The sequence below is a fragment of the Erpetoichthys calabaricus genome, chromosome 13, assembly GCF_900747795.2.
Source record: "Erpetoichthys calabaricus chromosome 13, fErpCal1.3, whole genome shotgun sequence".
Lineage (NCBI taxonomy): Eukaryota > Metazoa > Chordata > Cladistia > Polypteriformes > Polypteridae > Erpetoichthys > Erpetoichthys calabaricus.
In genome coordinates, this window is record NC_041406.2 from 7,667,845 (window position 1) to 7,689,948 (window position 22,104).

Sequence of the window (22,104 nt, forward strand, 5' to 3'; positions counted from 1 at the left end):
TTATCAGGCTTCCTGCATCCGCACCTTTAAGTCAAATTCTATATAAAGTTCAGAATGCGATGTAGCTGGGGAACTTGAGGGAAGTAATTATCTGCTTTCATTAGTCGACTTCATCTCACCAGTTTTCATTTCATTCTCATGACACCCTGTACTTGGGAAGCGCTTAAATAAAAGTGGCATAATAAGTGACTGCTGCATTCCTGTGCTATGGGGATTTTGGAGTTACCATTTGTGGCATCGCATCTTCTTCCTTCATTGTGTTCAAATAAATTGTGGAAAAGGTTTGAACCCGGACACAAACAGGCAGACACAGAATGCCCCAAAAATGTTTATTTCACCACACGGGAATACAGTGCACCAATCACCATCAACAACAACATTTATTTTTATAGCACATTTTCATACAAATAATGTAGCTCAAAGTGCTTTACATAATGAAGGAAAGAAAAACAACAGACAAAATAAGAAATTAAAATAAGACAACATTAGTTAACATAGAAAAAGAGTAAGGTCCGATGGCCAGGGAGGACAGAAAAAACAACAAAAAAAAAAAACTCCAGACGGCTGGAGAGAAAAAAAAAATCTCCAGGGGGTCCAGGCCACGAGACCACCCAGCCCCCTCTGGGCATTCTACCTAACATAAATGAAACAGTCCTCTATGTATTTAGGGTTTTCATGGAAGGACTTGATAATGATGGTCATGTAGACTTCTGGCTTTTAATCCATCAATGTAGGAACATCACGGTGCTTTGATCAGGTGGTGGTGGTGCAGGTCGCCACCACAGAAAACCGGGAAAAGAAACAGAAGAGAGAGTAGGGGTTAGTACGGATTTTAGAACCACCATGAATAGTTATTATAATGAACTGAATATACAGAGTATCAGGATTAAATGAAGGTGAAGTTATCAGAAAGCCATGTTACAGTAATGTGTTTTCAGCAGTTTTTTAAAGAGCTCCACTGTATTAGCCTGGCGAATTCCTACTTGTAGGCTATTCCAGATTTTAGGTGCATAACAGCAGAAGGCCACCTCACCACTTCTTTTAAGTTTTGCTCTTGGAATTCTAAGCAGACACTCATTTGAGGATCTGTGGTTACGATTCGGAATATAAGGTGTCAGACATTCTGATATACTGTATAAGATGGAGCGAGACTATTTAAGACTTTGTAACCCATAAGCAGTATTTTAAAGTCAATCCTAAATGACACAGGTAACCAGTGTAGTGACATCAAAACTGGAGAAATGTGCTCGGATTTTCTTTTCTTGTTAGGATTCTAGCAGCTCCATTCTGCACTCATTAGAAACAATTTATGTCTTTTTTGGATGGTCCTGAGAGGAGTGTGTTACAGTAATCTAGTCGACTAAAAACAAACTCATCTTTCAATGATATAAGAAGTCTAACTTTTGCTATGTTTCTCAAGTGAAAAAATGCTGTCCTAGTGATCTGATTAATATGCAATTTAAAATTCAGGTTACAGTCAACAGTTACCCCTAAGTTCTTTACCTCCGTTTTGACTTTTAATCCTAATGCATCAAGTTTATTTCTAATAATCTCATTGTCTCCATTATTGCCAATCACTAAAATTTCTGTTTTCTCTTTATTTAGCTTGAGAAAATTTCTATTCATCCATACTGAAATACAAGTCAGAGATTGTGTTAGTGAATCAAGAGAATCAGGGTCATCAGGTGCTATTGAGATTGTGTTAGTGAATCAAGAGAATCAGGGTCATCAGGTGCTATTGATAAATACAGCTGTGTGTCATCAGGATAGCTGTGGTAACTCACGTTGTGTTCCGAGATAATCTGACCTAACGAAAGCATGTAGATTGAGAAGAGCAAACAGTCCTTCCTTCAGACTTCTTTCTCTCCTCTTTACCGCCTCCAACTCCTCCCAGGCAAGCTTTGTCTTCCTCCTCCCGACTCTGGCTTTCGAGTGGAGTGAGACGGCCTCTTTTATTCAGCACCTGGAAGTCCTCCAGGTGCTCCCCAATTAACATCCGGCAGCACTTCTGGGTGTGGCGGAAGTGCTGCGGACCACAGTTCCGGAGCTGTCCAGGCACTCCCTGGTGTTGGCCACGTCCCTCCATAGGGTTGAGCTTCCAAGCTCTGTGACCCCCATGTAATCCCGGGAGGTCGCCCCCTTGTGATGAAGGGAAGATACTGCCCTTTTCCCGGTCCGTCCCAGTGTGGCAAGGTCCCTGGACATCTGTCACAAAATGGTAGAAAGAATTAACAGTGTAATGCTTGATTTGCTGTTTAGTCCGCACAAAAGGCAATTAACTGTTAGCTGTAACTTATTTTTGCTAAAATAAAAAGTAAATTTATTAAATGGGTATCTCATTGACCCAAGTATAATATGACCTGCAAATGTCATTCCTAAATTGACAGCGTTGCATCAAAACTCAGCAGACTCGGATAGTAAAATTAATTTCTGAGTTGTCCCACCTCTTGGAAGCGAATTCACTTAAAATATCTCGGTCATTTTATTATTCCTACAACACACAAATGCTGCATACTCTACTGCGCAAGTGACAAAAATGTGAGTTTGTAGCGGGGCCACATAGGTATTGTTGTTTACTGTGTTACACCCAGTTGCGTCTCGTCTCAGCACCCCATTTAAACTAATGCGTGTCTGTTTAATGTCATCCCCCTTTAATAAGAAACGGAGAAGGGTGTTGCAGGGAGGCAGCGACCCCCTGGACACGTCGGGACCTGGATTTTAATAGTTACATCCGGCTCATCATTATTTAAACCATCAGGAAGGAAAGAAGAAAGGAGAGGGAGAGAGACAGAGATTTCATGTACCAACAACCGATCAACATTATTCTGCTATTATTTACATCGCGCCTGGTTCCAGTTTGATTCTCATTCCGCCACAATCACGACAACACCATCATCGCCAGAAAACCCGGGGTTGGACATTATAATTCACCATTCACCAAGGAAGCACGGTGAGGTTGTTCTGTTTTATTCGGGAGATTCAAACACAGCCATTTTGATCAGTCATCCGTATTCTGGACAGTGATTTACCGGGACTCAATTTCATGTTCATTGTCATTCAGTACTCATACATTGCTATTATTTGTGTTTTGTGTTTGTTACACGTTTGCAGGGGCAATGGAGGTTTTGTTATTGTACAGGTGTTGTTTTCACTTAGCTGCTTTGGTGGAGGGATATATATATATACAGTTAGGTCCATAAATATTTGGACAGAGACTACTTTTTTCTAATTTTGGTTCTGTACATTACCACAATGAATTTTAAATCAAACAACTCAGATGCAGTTGAAGTGCAGACTTTCAGCTTTAATTCAGTGGGGTGAACAAAACGATTGCATAAAAATGTGAGGCAACTAAAGCATTTTTGTGAACACAATCCCTTCATTTCAGGGGCTCAAAAGTAATTGGACAATTGACGCAAAGGCTATTTCATGGGCAGGTGTGGGCAAGTCCGTTGTTATGTCCTTATCAATTAAGCAGATAAAAGGCCTGGAGTTGATTTGAGGTGTGGTGCTTGCATGTGGAAGATTTTGCTGTGAACAGACAACATGCGGTCAAAGGAGCTCTCCATGCAGGTGAAAGAAGCCATCCTTAAGCTGTGAAAACAGAAAAAACCCATCTGAGCAATTGCATCAATATTACGAGTGGCAAAATCTACATTTTGGTCCATCCTGAGAAAGAAAGCAAGCACTGGTGAACTACTGGTGAACTCAGCAACGCAAAAAGACCTGGACGTCCATGGAAGACAACAGTGGTGGATGATCGCAGAATCATTTCCATAGTGAAGAGAAACCCCTTCACAACAGCCAACCAAGTGAACAACACTCTCCAGGGGGTAGGCAGGTGTATCGATATCCAAGTCTACCATAAAGAGAAGACTGCATGAAAGTAAATCCAGAGGGTGCACTGCAAGGTGCAAGCCACTCATAAGCCTCAAGAATAGAAAGGCTAGATTGGGCCTTGCTAAAGTACATCTAAAAAAGCCAGCACAGTTCTGGAAAAACATTCTTTGGACAGATGAAACCAAGATCAACCTCTACCAGAATGATGGCAAGAAAAAAGTATGGAGAAGGCGTGGAAACAGCTCATTATCCAAAGCATAGCACATCATCTGTAAAACACGGTGGAGGGAGGCAGTGTGATGGCTTGGGCGTGCATGGCTGCCAGTGGCACTGGGACACTCGTGTTTATTGATGATGTGACACAGGACAGAAGCAGCCGAATGAATTCTGAGGTGTTCAGAGACATACTGTCTGCTCAAATCCAGCTAAATACAGCAGTCAAATTGATTCATGATACAGATGGACAATGACCCAAAACATACAGCCAAAGCAACCCAGGAGTTTATTAAAGCAAAGAAGTGGAAAATTCTTGAATGGCCAAGTCAGTCACCTGATCTTAACCCAAATGAGCAGGCATTTCACTTGTTGAAGACTAAACTTCAGACAGAAAGGCCCACAAACAAACAGCAACTGAAAGCCGCTGCAGTAAAGGCCTGGCAGAGCATTCAAAAGGAGGAAACCCAACATCTGGTGATGTCCAGGAGGTCAAGACTTCAGGCTGTCATTGCCAGCAAAGGGTTTTCAACCAAGTATTAGAAATGAACATTTGATTTCCAGTTATTTCATTTGTCCAATTACTTTTGAGCCCCTGAAATGAAGGGATTGTGTTCAAAAAATGCTTTAGTTGCCTCACATTTTTATGTAATTGTTTTGTTCACCCCACTGAATTAAAGCTGAAAGTCTGCACTTCAACTGCATCGGAGTTGTTTCATTTAAAATTCATTGTGGTAATGTACAGAACCAAAATTAGAAAAAAGTAGTCTCTGTCCAAATATTTATGGACCTAACTGTATATGTAGATATATTTTATGTCGCAGATTATTATTCTTGTATCTGTCATTGTATTGTATTTAATATATTCCCACACTTATTTTACATATTTGCTTTCATTTGCTAGTCTTTAACCGTCGATTGGGGAGGAGGGAAAATTATTATTTGTTAGAGGTACGGCTTAGTATTGATAGGTTTTCTCAGTAATTCATCCAGGCCACAGGTCCTGGTAGTGTGGCTGCCGGCCGGTTAAGGGGTCGGCCGTTACAACTTTAAATACACTGGTGTGCAATCCCGACTAATCTGTCTTTGTGGAAAGAAGCAAAAGTCTTCCAGTCTCACTGGAGCCCTTGAAGAGGAAACACAAAAGGCCTTTTTGATTTATTAAGAAAGCCTTCTGTACAATTAGAGATCACATTTACTCTTCCATTTCTGTCCTGGTGATGTGACAATCACAGAAGTGGGTTAATAAACTAGGATAGAAATATAAAGGGAACAAAAGATGATGTGATTATTTTTTTCCTGATTGCTGTTACACTGGAGGAACCTGTTGACTGTTTTTTTCTAGGCTTGTCATTTGAAGACGGAAACAATAACCTATGAGGAAAAGGAACAGCAACTTGTCAACGACTGCGTTAAAGAGCTACGTATGTCTTATTTTCTTTTAAGCAGATTCATTAGTTTGTATTCCCTTTCCATGTATGTGCATTACCTGAGAATGAGGTGCCTTATACAGGCAGTCCCCGGGTTACGTACGAGATAGGGACTGTAGGTTTGTTCTTAAGTTGAATTTGTGTGTAAGTCGGAACAGGTACATTATTTTAATAAATACTATTATTGACCGACTGTAACCAAGTGCTCTACCAATGAATGATGGAGTTTCCCCTCTCTCTGACTTTTTTATTATTTCTACTTTATTTCCCATGGTGATGGTTTTTCTCTTCTTTACTGTATCACCAGCACTTGCATCAGATTTGTGTTTCAGAGACATTGTTGAAGGGTGAAGACAAAAGGTTAAGATGAGCTCTTCTGCACAGCACTGTACACGTTATCACAGCAGGATGGCACGTCTGGTGTACTGACGAGAGACAACTCGCTGCTATGTACGTAACAGTACAAGCAGGCTTGCTATTGAGGATGAATGGAGGTGGCGAGGGGCGATTCATCACCCACCCACCACACAGTCACCTCCACTTGCATACAGTATACTGCCTGCAGCATCAGCCCAGCGAAAACAAACAGGGTGCAGCCAAAGGCGGGTAGTGAATCGCCCACCACCACCCCCATTCAACAGGCAGCCACCCGCGGCATACTAAAATGCTGCCCCCCACCGCCCCATTCACCGTCAATGGCCTCCGTTCAGCCACAACTGGGTCACCACTTGCAACATCATCAGCCACCCACCGAAAATGAACAGGGCAGCCGTTTGAGGGACACTGCAAGGCTGTGTGGTGGGTGGGCAGTGAAACGCCCCCCCTCTGCCCCATCCAGCCTCCGCCCAGTCAGGAGCAATAGCTGCGGCGGAGTGGTGGGCGGGCAGCTGTAATAAAAATGTAAGTTTAATGTGTCTGTGCTCTGTACAAAAATTATTTTATAAATCCACTCACATGTACAGGCCATGCCAAGTTAGCACACAGGGGCCCTCAGCATTTAGAACTGCTAGGTAAGCATTTGAAGAGAGAAAGTAAAACTACAAAAATGGGCATTGTACCATTTCTGTATGTTAGAGATGAAATCGAATCCTCTCCTTTCTTTGTTTGGAACCTAAGTAAGGGCCTACACGTGGAGAAGACGGTATATAAAGACTTGGACAGCAGGCAAATACTTTGAAGCCGACGGACGGATGGGTGATATCGTCATCCGTCCTGAAAACCCTTCCAGCGCAGCGACGAAAAATGGCAGACTGTATAGATCAAGATCCCACCTTGGTATTGTCATGCTATTTGGCTTCCTCGTCTGTAATGCCGTGTAAATTGTCAGTAAAGAAAGCTAAGTTATTTTCTCTTATGTGATTTTTACTGCCGTGTCACTATGGTAGAGTTATCATAGCCTTTTATATCATATCTATATAGTTTTCGGTTACTTAAAACACTGCAATTACAAAAGAGCTTATTCCAACTAGGGAGCTATATTGCCCCTAAAAGGAAACAGCAGCAAACTGCCCCATCAAGCCTCCATCCTGCACATGAGTGGCAGCGGTGGCTCCGGCGACTATGGACCCCGGGTCACCGCTTGCCATGCACCCAGCCGCACACTGAGAATGAATGGGGTGCAGTTCCCACCACCCCATTCATCAGCCGGAGCCGCTTGAGGGACACCACACTGCACGAACAAAACGATTGCATAAAAATGTGAGGCAACTGAAGCATTTTTTGAACACAATCCCTTCATTTCAGGGGCTCAAAAGTAATTGGACAAATTAAATAACTGGAAATCAAATGTTCATTTCTAATACTTGGTTGAAAACCCTTTGCTGGCAATGACAGCCTGAAGTCTTGAACTCCTGGACATCACCAGATGTTGGGTTTCCTCCTTTTTAATGCTCTGCCAGGCCTTTACTGCAGCGGCTTTCAGTTGCTGTTTGTTTGTGGGCCTTTCTGTCTGAAGTTTAGTCTTCAACAAGTGAAATGCCTGCTCAGTTGGGTTAAGATCAGGTGACTGACTTGGCCAGTCAAGAATTTTCCACTGGGTTGCTTTGGCTGTATGTTTTGGGTCATTGTCCATCTGTATCATGAATCAATTTGACTGCTGTATTTAGCTGGATTTGAGCAGACAGTATGTCTCTGAATACCTCAGAATTCATTCGGCTGCTTCTGTCCTGTGTCACATCATCAATAAACACTAGTGTCCCAGTGCCACTGGCAGCCATGCACGCCCAAGCCATCACACTGCCTCCCTCCACCGTATTTTACAGATGATGTGCTATGCTTTGGATAATGAGCTGTTCCACGCCTTCTCCATACTTTTTTCTTGCCGTCATTCTGGTGATCTTGGTTTCATCTGTCCAAAGAATGTTTTTCCAGAACTGTGCTGGCTTTTTTAGATGTTCTTTAGATAGATAGATAGATAGATACTTTATTAATCCCAATGGGAAATTCACATTCTTCAGCAGCAGCATACTGATACAATAAATAATATTAAATTAAAGAATGATAATAATACAGGTGAAAAAAAACAGACAATAACTATGTATAATGTTAAATGTTAACGTTTACCCCCCCTGGTGGAATTAAAGAGTCGCATAGTTTGGGGGAGGAACGATCTCCTCAGTCTGTCAGTGGAGCAGGACAAGTCCAATCTAGCCTTTCTATTCTTGAGGCTTATGAATGGCTTGCACCTTGCAGTGCACCCTCTGTATTTACTTTCATGTAGTCTTCTCTTTATGGTAGACTTGGATATCGATACGCCTACCCCCTGGAGAGTGTTGTTCACTTGGTTGGCTGTTGTGAAGGGGTTTCTCTTCACCATGGAAATGCGATCATCCACCACTGTTGTCTTCCGGGGACGTCCAGGTCTTTTTGCGTTGCTGAGTTCACCAGTGCTTGCTTTCTTTCTCAGGATGTACCAAACTGTAGATTTTGCCACTCGTAATATTGTAGTAATTTCTCAGATGGTTTTTTTCTGTTTTTGCAGCTTAAGGATGGCTTGTTTCACCTGCATGGAGAGCTCCTTTGACCGCATGTTGGCTGTTCACAGCAAAATCTTCCACATGCAAGCACCACACCTCAAATCAACTCCAGGCCATTTATCTGCTTAATTGATAATGACATAACGACGGACTTGACCACACCTGCCCATGAAATAGCCTTTGAGTCAATTCTCCAATTACTTTTGAGCCCCTGAAATGAAGGGGTTGTGTTCAAAAAATGCTTTAGTTGCCTCACATTTTTATGCAATCGTTTTGTTCACCCCACTGAATTAAAGCTGAAAGTCTGCACTTCAACTGCATCGGAGTTGTTTCATTTCAAATTCATTGTGGTAATGTACAGAACCAAAATTAGAAAAAAAGTTGCCTCTGTCCAAATATTTATGGACCTAACTGTATGTTATTCCAATAGATTGCACGTCACAAAGATTGTTATCGTTATCGTTTTTTCGTGTCTGCTGTTTCTATAGGAGGGTGACAATGAGTTAAATTCCAATGGATGTTTTTCAAATGTTGACGAGCGATATGCAAAAGGGATCACCGAAAACAAAAGTAGCAAAAAAAAAAAAAACAGTATGAGGAAAGTTCGATGAAAGAAATTTTTTTTTTACAATGTTTCTGTTTGGGGATCGTTGTGCACAACTGAGCTGCAACCACAGATCTAACTGCTCTGTGGATGATTCATTCAAGCATTTCAAGGTCACTTCGTTGTAATGAAAGTATCTGCTGAATGTACTTCGTAGTAACGAGATTTCTATAGACTCATGTCATATGTGGAAGCTGTCAGGACCATAAAAACACTTTGTCGTAATACTCTCTCACCTCGGTCTCTCTCCTCTCTCTGCGCCGCTACAAAGCCCGCGCCCACCAAGCGTTCTGAAAAGTCTGAGTGAGTCTCCGTTGCTGGCAGTTCTCTCGCGGCCCGGCTGTCAGACGGCTGTGGCCCGATAGTGGGCCGCGGACAGGGGGTTGGAGACACCTGCTTTAGGCATTCATTTCAACAGCTTACTTAATTCAGTTGGATATGCCAACATATTTTTCTTACTACCTCAAAACCTCTTCCCTTAACAAGTGTAATTGTATAGAGCTTATTCTGAGTTTTCAAGATATACATTTTTCAAAAAATAATTACATGAAATTAGGTATTTTACTGTGTACTGCCTTGTATTTCCACTTATAATTCTTTATTTATTCCTAAAATTATTTTTAAGACGTGCATAGAAACCATATTGTGATTGTTAAACTAGTTTCACTAAAAGGTGGTGAAAGGATACTGGTAACTAAATCTTACTAGTTTTAATTGCGAAATATTTTAGATTGACCTGACCAATAAACTATGTCAAAAACTGTCATGTAGTTTTATTACAATCAGTGCTAGAAGGCCTTTTTTGCTTTGCTCCCCCCACCCCACCATAACCTAGAAAGTTTTAAATTTGTCAAAAATTTTGATCTCTGGATTTCGACGGATCTCAACATTTTAGCGTCCCCTGACACCATAAACATTGATATCTCGCCGATGTGTGTCTGTCTGTCTGTGTGCTAAACGGCTGGACGTAAAAATAGCAAACTCACAACTTAGGACTGTTGCAAGATAACGATGTGCTGATTAGTTTTTGAGCCAAATCATGCAAGAGACAGAGGAACCCTCAAATACCATAATTCTGCAATTTATTATGAAATCTTCTCGTTAATTGCTATTATAACAGCCTGTTTTATGATAAGAAAGAACAGCATCAGAGAAGTAAATAATTACTGAAATGTTATCGAATAGTTTGGGTAACTTGGTTCCGAGGGCATAAAGCCTACTGACGCTCACATCCAAATTTTTTCAGTTGCAGACCGTTAAATCATATACAGGTGCTGGTCATAAAATTAGAATATCATGACAAAGTTGATTTATTTCAGTAATTCCATTCAAAAAGTGAAACTTGTATATTAGATTCATTCATTACACACAGACTGATGTATTTCAAATGTTTATTTCTTTTAATGTTGATGATTAAAACTGACAACTAATGAAAGTCCCAAATTCAGTATCTCAGAAAATTAGAATATTGTCATAAGGTTCAATATTGAAGACACCTAGTGCCGCACTCTAATCAGCTAATGAACTCAAAAGCCTTTAAATGGTCTCTCAGTCGAGTTCTGTAGGCTACACAATCATGGGGAAGACTGCTGACTTGACGGTTGTCCAAAAGACGACCATTGACACCTTGCACAAGGAGGACAAGACACAACAGGTCATTGCTAAAGAGGCTGGCTGTTCACAGAGCTCTGTGTCCAAGCACATTAATAGAGAGGCGAAGGGAAGGACAAGATGTGGTAGAAAAAAGTGTACAAGCAATAGGGATAACTGCACCCTGGAGAGGATTGTGAAACAAAAGCCATTCAAAAATGTGGGGGAGATTCACAAAGAGTGGACTGCAGCTGGAGTCAGTGCTTCAAGAACCACCACACACAGACGTATGCAAGACATGGGTTTCAGCTGTCGCATTCCTTGTGTCAAGCCACTCTTGAACAAGAGACAGCGTCAGAAGCGTCTATGCCTGGACTGCTGCCGAGTGGTCCAAAGTTATGTTCTCTGATGAAAGTAAATTTTGCATTTCCTTTGGAAATCAAGGTCCCAGAGTCTGGAGGAAGAGAGGAGAGGCACAGAATCCACGTTGCGTGAGGTCCAGTGTAAAGTTTCCACAGTCAGTGATGGTTTGGGGTGCCATGTCATCTGCTGGTGTTGGTCCATTGTGTTTTCTGAGGTCCAAGGTCAACGCAGCCGTCTACCAGGAAGTTTTAGAGCACTTCATGCTTCCTGCTGCTGACGAACTTTATGGAGATGCAGATTTCATTTTCCAACAGGACCTGGCACCTGCACCCGGTGCCAAAGCTACCAGTACCTGGTTTAAGGACCATGGTATCCCTGTTCTTGATTGGCCAGCAAACTCGCCTGACCTTAACCCCATAGAAAATCTATGGGGTATTGTGAAGAGGAAGATGCAATATGCCAGACCCAACAATTCAGAAGAGCTGAAGGCCACTATCAGAGCAACATGGGCTCTCATAACACCTGAGCAGTGCCACAGACTGATCGACTCCATGCCACGCCGCATTGCTGCAGTAATCCAGGCCAAAGGAGCCCCAACTAAATATTGAGTGCTGTACCTGCTCATACTTTTCATGTTCATACCTTTCAGTTGGCCAACATTTCTAAAAATCCTTTTTTTTGCATTGGTCTTAATTGATGTTCTAATTTTCCGAGATACTGATTTTGGGACTTTCATTAGTTGTCAGTTATAATCATCAACATTAAAAGAAATAAACATTTGAAATACATCAGTCTGTGTGTAATGAATGAATCTAATATACAAGTTTCACTTTTTGAATGGAATTACTGAAATAAATCAACTTTGTCATGATATTCTAATTTTATGACCAGCACCTGTTGTGTGTTACATGTGATGCAGGAATTGTCATGAGTTCATCCTGAACATGTTAGAACATCTCTTTAACTAATTTTGTTGCTTAATGTTTTATTTGAAAACATATGATGGGGGTCTGTAATGCAGAGGTAGCGTGATTTTGTTTTTTCTTTCTTCTTGTTTCCCTTAAGGTGATGCAAATATTCAGATCACCTCAATTGCAGAAGAATTAGCCAAGAAAACGGAGGATGCTGCTCGGCAACAAGAAGAAATCACACACCTATTATCCCAAATAGTTGACTTGCAGAAGAAGTCCAAAGCAGTAAGGGAATAGTAAAAGTTAAACTTACTTCATAGTAGAATAATCTGCTGATGAAAACAAAAAAACAACCGGGATAGGCACAGCTGTCTTGGGATGCTGGTAGGAATTCTAGTAGAAATAGGTAATACTTGTATTTCATTTTTGAATAAGTTTGAAGACTAAAGTCAGAAAAGAAATATAGTTTTTTAAAGGGTTAAATTTAAAAGTGTGAAATTCAGTTTTGAACTCCTCATTAACTTCTGGTATTTATTCTTGTCCACTGATTTCATATCCAGCCATCCACAAGCCATTGTGTGATCGGATTTATCTAGTGCGGTGTTGTTGGGAGCTCATTGTAGCAAATAGCAGCAAGATGAGAGCGGACTTCTGGACAGGGTGCTAGTCCATCCCACAAGGCACCCTCACACACCATCTATGTTAATTCAGAGTTGCTTATTATTCTAACATGCATGTCTTTGGGAAGCAGGAGATGTGACAGTTTAATTCCTGGAACAGTTATGTGGCGTCACCTAAGCTTCTGAAAATTGGGAGCTGTTAAAAGTGACGTAAGTCAAGAATGCTATGAAAAAGTCAAATGTCTATGACTGGCATACGAGGCTGAATGACATGTGAACAACAACACCAGAACTGGATCATACGTACATCGTGACAATGCCCCAAGCCATGATGCATTCAGTGTTCATGACTTCCTGCTAAGAAATCAAGCACATCCTTGTCACCTGACTTGTGAATAGCCCCTTGTCGTTTGTGGCTCTTCCCAAAAATAAAAACTGTCATTAAAAGACAAAGTTTTTCAAAAATTTCAGACATCCAGTTTAATGTAACAGAATATTCCAGAAACAGAGATCCAGGTACAGTATGTTTCCAGCAGTGGTAATGTCATTTACCTAAATGCATAGCTGCAGAAGGAAAAGACTTTGAAGGTGACAGTAGTCTCTGGTACTGATGCCCACACGTTTTTTCTACAGATTCTTTCCTGGAGTTAAATTGTCACACCTCATAAACCCAAGCATCTGGTGGAGAATCGACACAGGCAAAAGGAGCACTTGCAGTTGTCACACACGGTGCCCGCTTTAATGCAAATAATTTGTTCCTTTTAGCATACTGAATATTGCATATAAATGTTCTTACACCCTGCAGTGGGTTGGTGCCCTGCCCGGGGTTTGTTTCCTGCCTTGCACCCTGTGTTGGTTGGGATTGGCTCCAGCAGACCCCGGTGACCGTGTAGTTAGGATATAGCAGGTTAGGTAATGGATGGATGGAAGTTCTTACAGCAGCCATAGTTCATCTAACCTGTTCAGATGTTCATTGCTTAAGTCTTAAACTGAAATGACAGTACATTGTGACTCCTACTATACATTGTCAAAGTGCTGTTGTTGTCTTTTTTAAGTATCATTTTTTTTCATAAAAAGTTTTTTTTTTTTTTCCCCAGTATGCAGTCGAAAATGAAGAACTTAGCCAACATTTGGGTGCAGCCAAAGATGCCCAACGCCAGCTCACTGCAGAGGTGAGTGTGTTATAGCTGGCTAGACACGTTTTCTGATTTCCGTCCATGAGTTGTTTGGCTTCCATCTCTGTCACTGTACTGTACAACCATTTATCTTTCATCTTTTGCTCTCTATCCCCATTGTGACTGTTGACTATCGCCCTGATCTTTTCTATCAACTCAGAATTTTTCTTCTATTTAATATGTGTATCTCTTTTCTTAGCACTGTGCAGCTCCTCACATGGCTTGATTAAGTGTTTTCATTCAGTAGCATATAGAGGCTTCTTTATGACTTAAAATGGGGGGCAGCTCATCTAACGTCTTTAATGCATTAGTTACATTGGCATTGACTGAAAATCAGGCACCACCATCTGTCATAAACGTGTCACTGAAGTAAGAGAGCATTCTTATTTTCTTGTCAACAGTTATAATGCCAAATTATCACTGCTCATACTTACTACTTTTGCACGTAGCCTTCCTCTTATCAAGAATTAAAAGGAAATCTTACTATTTTTATTTTATTTTTAGCATTTTTTGTCAAACCCTAAGGTTATGACTCCCAAGTGTCACAGTTTGGCATCACTATGCATCACCAATGTGACATAGCCTGTATATGTTAGTGCATGAGTACTTTTATATGTTGTTGTTTGGTGGTCATGGCAGTCATCTCTCTCTCTCCATATATATATATATATATATATATATATATATATATATATATATATATGATGTTGTGAGATACGCCCGAACACCACCAGACAGACACCACTTCTTTATAAAAGCACACATTTGTTTTTCCTCTACTTCGCACAGCACACAGTGCTCTCGCACCAACCACCCCTAACACAGGCCTTCTCCACAATGTCCTTGGACTGCCTTTCTTCTGCTCCCGCTCCAGACTCCAGCTCCCAGACTATATGTAGGAAGGCGGCCCCTTTTATGTTCACCCGGACGTGCTCCAGGTGCTCGATGATACTCTTCCGGCAGCACTTCCTGGAAGCAGTCCGGGCATCGCTGGAAGGATCTTCCCCCACCTTCCCAGGTGTGGCGGAAGTGCAGAGCCTCCTTACTGCATCCCCATGGTCCCCTGCTTATCCAGGGCGGTTGCCCCCCCTGGGGACGTACTGACTGCCTCCCTGTCCTTCCAGGCATCCCGGCTGGGTCTGGCCCCGGCCCCCAGCCTCCTGTGACAATGTATATATGTAAATGTATAATTACCCCAATCTACATGCTGTCAAATGAACGAACCACACGCCATGGCGCAACGTTAGAGGCTTTGCCTCTGGCGCTGACGTCCAAGGTTCGGTTCCCCAAGAGGGGGGTGCAGTGAGTGTGTACGCCTGATGAGCCCAGAATTAGGGCGAAACACATGTCGCATACTCTTTGCATTATTTGACAGTAAAACTATTTCAACCATATGTATATGTATATATAGTGCATCCGGAAAGTATTCACAGCGCATCACTTTTTCCACATTTTGTTATGTTACAGCCTTATTCCAAAATGGATTAAATTAATTTTTTCCCTCAGAATTCTACACACAACACCCCATAATGACAACGGCTGTGAATACTTACGTACATGTGCTTTCTCAATTTTCTTATTTTTAATAAATTTGCAAAAGTCTCAAGTAAACTTTTTTCACGTTGTCATTATGGGGTGTTGTGTGTAGAATTCTGAGGGAAAAAATTAATTTAATCCATTTTGGAATAAGGCTGTGACATAACAAAATTTGGAAAAAGTGATGCGCTGTGAAAACTTTCCGGATGCACTGTATGTGTTTGTGTGTGTGTATATATATATATATATATATATACTGTATATATATATATATATATATATATATACTGTATATATATATATATATATATATATATATATATGTTTGATATCATTCTTTTCAGAATTTATCGAACATTAATGTGATGTTGTTAGATTTTCAGACTCTTATTATGTTTTTAAATCATAAACTAAAAAATATCAAGGACTCGCGTCCTGCAAGACGAGACTTTGTGCCAAGAGATTTAAGCATGCCCAGGGCCAAAAATGAAAGACAAAGAGTAGGACAGCTGCTGTACAGGCTTTTAAATGTTTGATGCGCCGCACAAGATGCAGATCACGCAGCACAGCAGTAGCAGCAATCCAGTAGCTTTCTGAGTAAAGAGGAGGTAAATAAAAAACTATTTGTTTCCAATTGTAACACCGTTTAAGAGGGTGTTTCGGAGGAGTGACCGTGTCTTCTTGGGGTGTGTTCAGCTCCCCTCTTCACAACGTGAGCAGCAGAGACACGAAGTGGCTGGCGAGCAAAACGAGCAGGGTGGGAACCCCCTAGTATATATATATATATATATATATATAATATATATATAAAATCCAATGTCTGTCTGTATGTCTCTCTGCTTTTCACGGGAGAACTACTTAATGGATTCAGATTGGGTTTTTTTCTATAAGTTGCTTGAACATTCTGGTTGATTTTGCGTCTTCTCTCATCACGCTAAGTATCATAGTTCGCATGACGTCAGGAGTGTGGAGCCAGGCGAGGCCCTCCTCACTCTCATGCTAGCCTCCGTTCAAGTCGGTCTACCTCTTGCCACATTTTGGAGTGTATCTGGTCTCCACTTAGCTAGCGATACCTATTTGTTTGTTGATTTTTAAAGTTTGTCCTGTTTCACTACTACACATATATACTTATATAAGGGTAAGCCACATAATTATCTGTGTTTTTTATTAAAATAGTGAGAGACAACTTAGAGAGAGGAAAATTATTCTCGAGCAGTTCACCTTATCTGTCTGATGACTTGGAATTTGTTTTTTGATTCTTACTCGTGCAAAGAATGAGGCTCAAAGTGTTTGTTTTGCCCTTTTGTTTGGTTTTCAGTCTTTACGCCTTGTGTGTGATGATCCCTGCTACATTAATAAGTCATAAAAAGACTGTGGCACTCATTACAAAAGAAAAAAAAAAGTATTGGTTTGATGACATGTTTTTTATGGAAATGATTTAAATAGCTTGATGTACCTCTCACACGAGAAGGGAAAAAAACACATTTATTGGTAGGCGACTCCTTTTACATGACTGTATCTTTTATAAACTCAGTTTCACCAGTTTGTGACCTGAAAAAAGTGCCTCCTAGAGTTTTTTTTTTTGTATGGGCCACTGACACAGCTCCTGCACATCTCGTGCTTCCTCATCCTAAGCTACAACTTTCAAGTATTTGATCCAATTGAGCTTTGCTGTTTATCATCAGTGCCAGCTCATTTGCACAAAAGAGCAACCATTGGAATTCTAAAGATGCTTCTCTTTTCACCATTCTGGCAAACAATATTGAACAGGATTGGACTCAGGACAGGGTCCTGTAGATGTGCCACGTTAACCTCAAGACTTTTAGTGTTGCCATCCTGACCGCTATAAGTTCTTCTCAATGTTTTAGCAGTATAGTATATAGTGGGCAACTTTTAAATAGTATCTGGATGAGATAAAAGAACAACTTGGCTGTTAGCAAACTAAACAGGCTGGGTGGACGCAGTGGTCTCATGATGTTTGTGAAGCTAATGTTCTGTGGTGCTTATTTCTTTAAGGATATAATTATCACCAGCTTATGTGAACCTACTGGTCTGTTTCCCACAAGCTCACACACTTCCCACACTTATTTGTGTTCTGCTGAAAAGGACATTGAGTAATTTTCAAATGTGTAGTTCTGAATGTGAGCCAAATGACAACATTTTAATTACTGGTAGCATTTTGGTTATTTTGGGCGGCACGGTGGCGCAGTGGTAGCGCTGCTGCCTCGCAGTTAGGAGACCTGGGTTCGCTTCCCGGGTCCTCCCTGCGTGGAGTCTGCATGTTCTCCCCGTGTCTGCGTGGGTTTCCTCCCACAGTCTGAAGACATGCAGGTTAGGTGGATTGGTGATTCTGACATTGGCTGTAGTGTGTGCTTGGTGTGTGGGTGTGTTTGTGTGTGTCAAGTATGCAGAGTGCATGGAGATGCTTCATGAGGCACAGGAAGAGCTGAAGAATCTGAGGAATAAAACGATGCCCAACAGCACTCCACGCCGCTATCACTCACTGGGCTTATTTCCATTGGTGAGTGGTCACCGAGATTTTAACTACCATCTGACGTTTTGTGGTGATGTGAATTCCCAACATGCTCCAATCAATATATTGATAGCATGGCTCTGCTCCAAATAAATCCTCCTTCACTTTAACTTATCTTGCTTTTTGTCTTGTGTCCTTTATAGAGCAAGTGATGGCACCTTTTTTCATTGTCATCATGTAAAATAAAAACTGATTATTTATAAATAAAGGGGGACTTGAAAGCGAGTCCTGCCTTGTGCCCTTTGTTGGCTGGGATTGGCTCCAGCAGACCCCCGTGACCCTGTGGTCGGATTCAGCGGGTTGGAAAATGGATGGATGGATTTTGTTTATTTTTCACCCACCATATCTTCTTTCACCGTTTAAAATGACATTCCTACTGTATTTTTTTTTTTTTTTTTTTTAGTATTAGGTGGCTCCTCCCCCTGCTCACTTCGCTCGCCCACCTCTGGGTTTTTTTTACCGGATATACAATTTAAAGAGATTGTTATTTTCATGGGAATTGTTACATATGCATTATTTTCACTTTTACTTTAAAACTTTTGTAAAAACAGTATTTGTCCTTTATTTCCGGCCCCAGGCATGGTTAAATCTCTTTCTGGCGGGATGTATAACGCTGCTCGTGTTGTGAAGGGGGCTGAATGCACGCTAAGGATATGCCATCGGATCAGCTGCTGGCAAGCTGCGTGCTCTGCTTGTCGTGCTGCGCGTCAATCATTTAAAAGCCTGTACAGCAGCTGTCCTTTTGCTACTTTGCATCTCTGCCGCTCGTGTTGTGAAGGGGGGGAGGACTGAACGCATGCTAAGGAGATGCGGTCGGATCATCTGCTGGCTTGCTGCTGCTGCTGGTGAGCTGGGTGTTCTGCTTGTCATTGTTTTAAGAGCTGGGAGCACATGAAGTTTGTCTGCCAAAAGCATTCCAACAACTGCGAGGTTAGATGTCCGTGAACTTGTTTTAAATTGTTTGTAAGTAGGGCGTGACGTGCAAAAGTCACCGTCTCACGGGTTTTGCTTCCTAAGGTTGTAATGTCTAGTCTCGCGTGTCGTCAAAGTGTCTCTCTGAGATGATCACGTCCTGATCGCTTTGCTCAACCACCCCAGACGTGCGCTACACTCTTGCCACTTCGCATCACTCCCGCTCGCGTTGTGAAGGGGGAGAGCTGAACGATCGCTTCGCTCAACCCCCCCCCCCCTCCCAGGGGCACGCTATGCTCGTGCCACTTTGTGTCTCTCCCGCTCGCGTTGTGAAGCAGGAGAGCTGAACGCTCGCTAAGGAGATGCAGACAGATCAGCTGCTGGCTTTGTGCTGGTGCTGGCGAGGTGAGCATCGATCATTTAAAAACCTGTACAGCAGCTGTCCTTTTGTCTCACTGCTTTGTCTCACGTGACATTAAAGTGTCTCTCGCGAGACGTCAGATTGTCTTTTGAGAAGATCACGTCTTGTCTCCCTCCCAAGATTTTTTTTTTTATAAAAGAGAGATTTTGACTAATGCTGTTTAATTTCATCTCAGTTACGAGAGCTGGAGGACAAGTATGCAGAGTGCATGGAGATGCTTCATGAGGCGCAGGAAGAGCTGAAGAATCTAAGGAATAAAACCATGCCCAACAGCACTCCACGCCGCTATCACTCACTGGGCTTGTTTCCATTGGTGAGTGGTCACCGAGATTTTAACTACCGTCTGACGTTTTATGGTCATGTAAATTCCCATCATGCTGCAATCAATATATTGATAGCATGGCTCTGCTCCAAATACATCCTCCTTTTCTTCACTTTAACTTATCTTGCTTTTTGTCTTGTGTCCTTTGTAAAGCAAGTGATGGCACCTTTTTTTCATTGTCATCATGTAAAATAAAAACTGATTATTTATAAATAAAGGGGGACTTGAAAGCGAGTCCTGCCTTGTGCCCTGTGTTGGCTGGGATTGGCTCCAGCAGACCCCCGTGACCCTGTGTTCGGATTCAGCGGGTTGGAAAATGGATGGATGGACCTGAAAGTGAGCATAATGCTTAATAGATTTGTACTTTTGGACAAAGACATGTTAACAAAGAATGTTAATTTTTTTTTAAAAAATCTGTTCTAAAAGGTAAGGAGCAAAATGGGTATGTTATAATATTGACTTATTTTTTGCAGTTTGTCGTCTGGGAATATATTGTTTGACACTACCGAAATTTTAAATAACTGTTCGTATAGTATTCATTCAAAGGAATCCATATTTTAAAATGTGAAATATTCCAATCACTATTATGGGTATTCTAACCTTTACAAAATTAAAGGCTTACCTCACAAGGCATTGCAATTATTACCCATGTAATTTTGTATTTGATTTTTGATGTCCTACACATCCCACTCTCTGGGACATTTTTTGACATTTCAATAGAATACAATTTAGAATCTTACGTGAATTTGTGTGTGTTTTTTTTGCCATTGTTCCCCATATAGTTAAACTCCTAATTAAAAAGCAAAAGCAAAATTCTATAGATTAGTATGTTTGTTATGTGTGTTACTGACTCCTTGTACAGTTGCCCTTTTACTATATTAGAATACAATGAATAATGAGTATCATGTATTTATTTTTGTTTATTTTACCATTTTTATGAATGTCATGGTGGCCACAATTTTGTCTTCCTTTTGCTCTGATGGTACTTGTTGCTAGGTATGTGAGCCATGGAGGGTCTGATGTGTGATGGCCACCACTTACTGAAGATCCTGAAATATGTTAGAACGTGTAAGAACTTTGTGTCAGACAAAAGCTTCACATGCAAAATCGGCACAAAGTATCTCAATAAAATTATTTCTAGATTTCATCTAATTATCATTTTGACTTCAAGTTTACCAGCGGTATCCCTTATGGGCTTCATAAAATGTATACCTGTTTGTCTATTTATTTATAACTAGACAGAGAGCCCGTTTCGACAACATAAGATGAAAAGGACACGAATGGAATAGTAATAAGTATAAGCACCACAAACCTGATATAGGTGTATTGAATGAATGCGTAATTAGGCCTCGAGCTGTAGTCGAAATCGCCTTTCAGGCCTCTAGAGCTTTAATCAAAGTCGCCTTTCTCTTTGAATTTTTGCAGCCGTAAATCTGCCGCCTGCTGCGATGTTGGGGTTGGATGTTGGTTGAAGTTGCCTTTCTCTTTGAATTTTCGCGGCCGTAAATCTGCCGCCTGCCGCGATGTCTGTCTCGTAAGGTTTTTCGGGCAGCTGCGTAGAAGGTGACTGCGGATTCGGCTTCGGACGGACGTGAGTGAGTGAGTGAGTAGGCTGGCGAATTATATATAAGATTTTAAGTTGACCATTCGAATTTTTACCAGTCTCCAGTGTTTCAGATCCTCGTTAGTCTGATTTTTCCTTTTTGTTGTTAAATCTTGGCCGTATCTGTCTCGTTCATTCATTTCTTGACCAAATGGTCATAACATGCTGTGGCACACTTACTATAAGAAAAGTTGTGGTACAGCCAGGAGTTCCATTCTCAGTTCTTTGGTCTCCACCTTTATGCAGTAAACAACAACAACATTTATTTCTGTAGCACATTTTCATACAAAAAAGTAGCTCAAAGTGCTTTACATAATGAAGAAAAGAAAAATAAAAGACAAAATAAGAAATTAAAATAAGACAACATTAGTTAACAGAAAAAGAGTAAGGTCCGATGGCCAGGGGGGACAGAAAAAACAAAAAAAAACTCCAGACGGCTGGAGAAAAAAATCAAATCTGCAGGGGTTCCAGGCCACGAGACCACCCAGTCCCCTCTGGACATTCTACCTAAAACATAAATGAAATAGTCCTCTTTGTATTTAGGGTTCTCACGGAAGGACTTGATGATGATGGTCATGTAGACTTCTGGCTTTTCATCCATCAATGTTGGAACATCACGGTGCTTTGAGTAGATGGTGGTGGCGCAAGTAAAGAAGTCTAACATGAGTTAAATACACCGTATCCTGAAAGGTTCAATAGCTGTTTATTGTATGAAGTCAAGGAAGAATTCAAAGCCTTGCAACTTGTGTAGTATGTGTAGAATTTTTGTTTCGACATCACAGAGTATTTGTTTATGCCATTAGCAAGCGGTGTCAGTTAAAACTGTAAGCAATGATGCAAAAAAATGACATCACAGGAGAGTTCAGTACACACAAGACACACAAATCGAGCCATTTAAACCATGCAAACACTTTAAAGCATGAGTTACCCACTAATGCCATAAATCCAACAAAATGAAAAATAGTGGATCATGTCTCTTAAATGAGAAATCTCTTAACTTAAGGTGTTGCTCAGTATGTGTTTGTACGATTGAGTACATAAGTTTTAGAAAGTATT

At 41.1% G+C, this 22,104-nt stretch overlaps 1 protein-coding gene across 9 annotated transcripts in view; it reads left to right on the forward strand.

Moving 5' to 3' along the window:
• Window positions 1-22,104, forward strand: part of trak1a (trafficking protein, kinesin binding 1a) — a 294,945-nt gene that overhangs the window by 233,855 nt on the left and 38,986 nt on the right. For all 9 annotated transcript variants that reach the window (XM_051935640.1, XM_051935637.1, XM_051935638.1 and 6 more), the window contains 4 exons: window positions 5,399-5,477; window positions 12,081-12,211; window positions 13,644-13,718; window positions 19,299-19,436. In XM_051935640.1, the coding sequence (XP_051791600.1) occupies window positions 5,399-5,477; window positions 12,081-12,211; window positions 13,644-13,718; window positions 19,299-19,436 (423 nt within the window). The remainder of the gene's footprint in view (window positions 1-5,398; window positions 5,478-12,080; window positions 12,212-13,643; window positions 13,719-19,298; window positions 19,437-22,104) is intronic.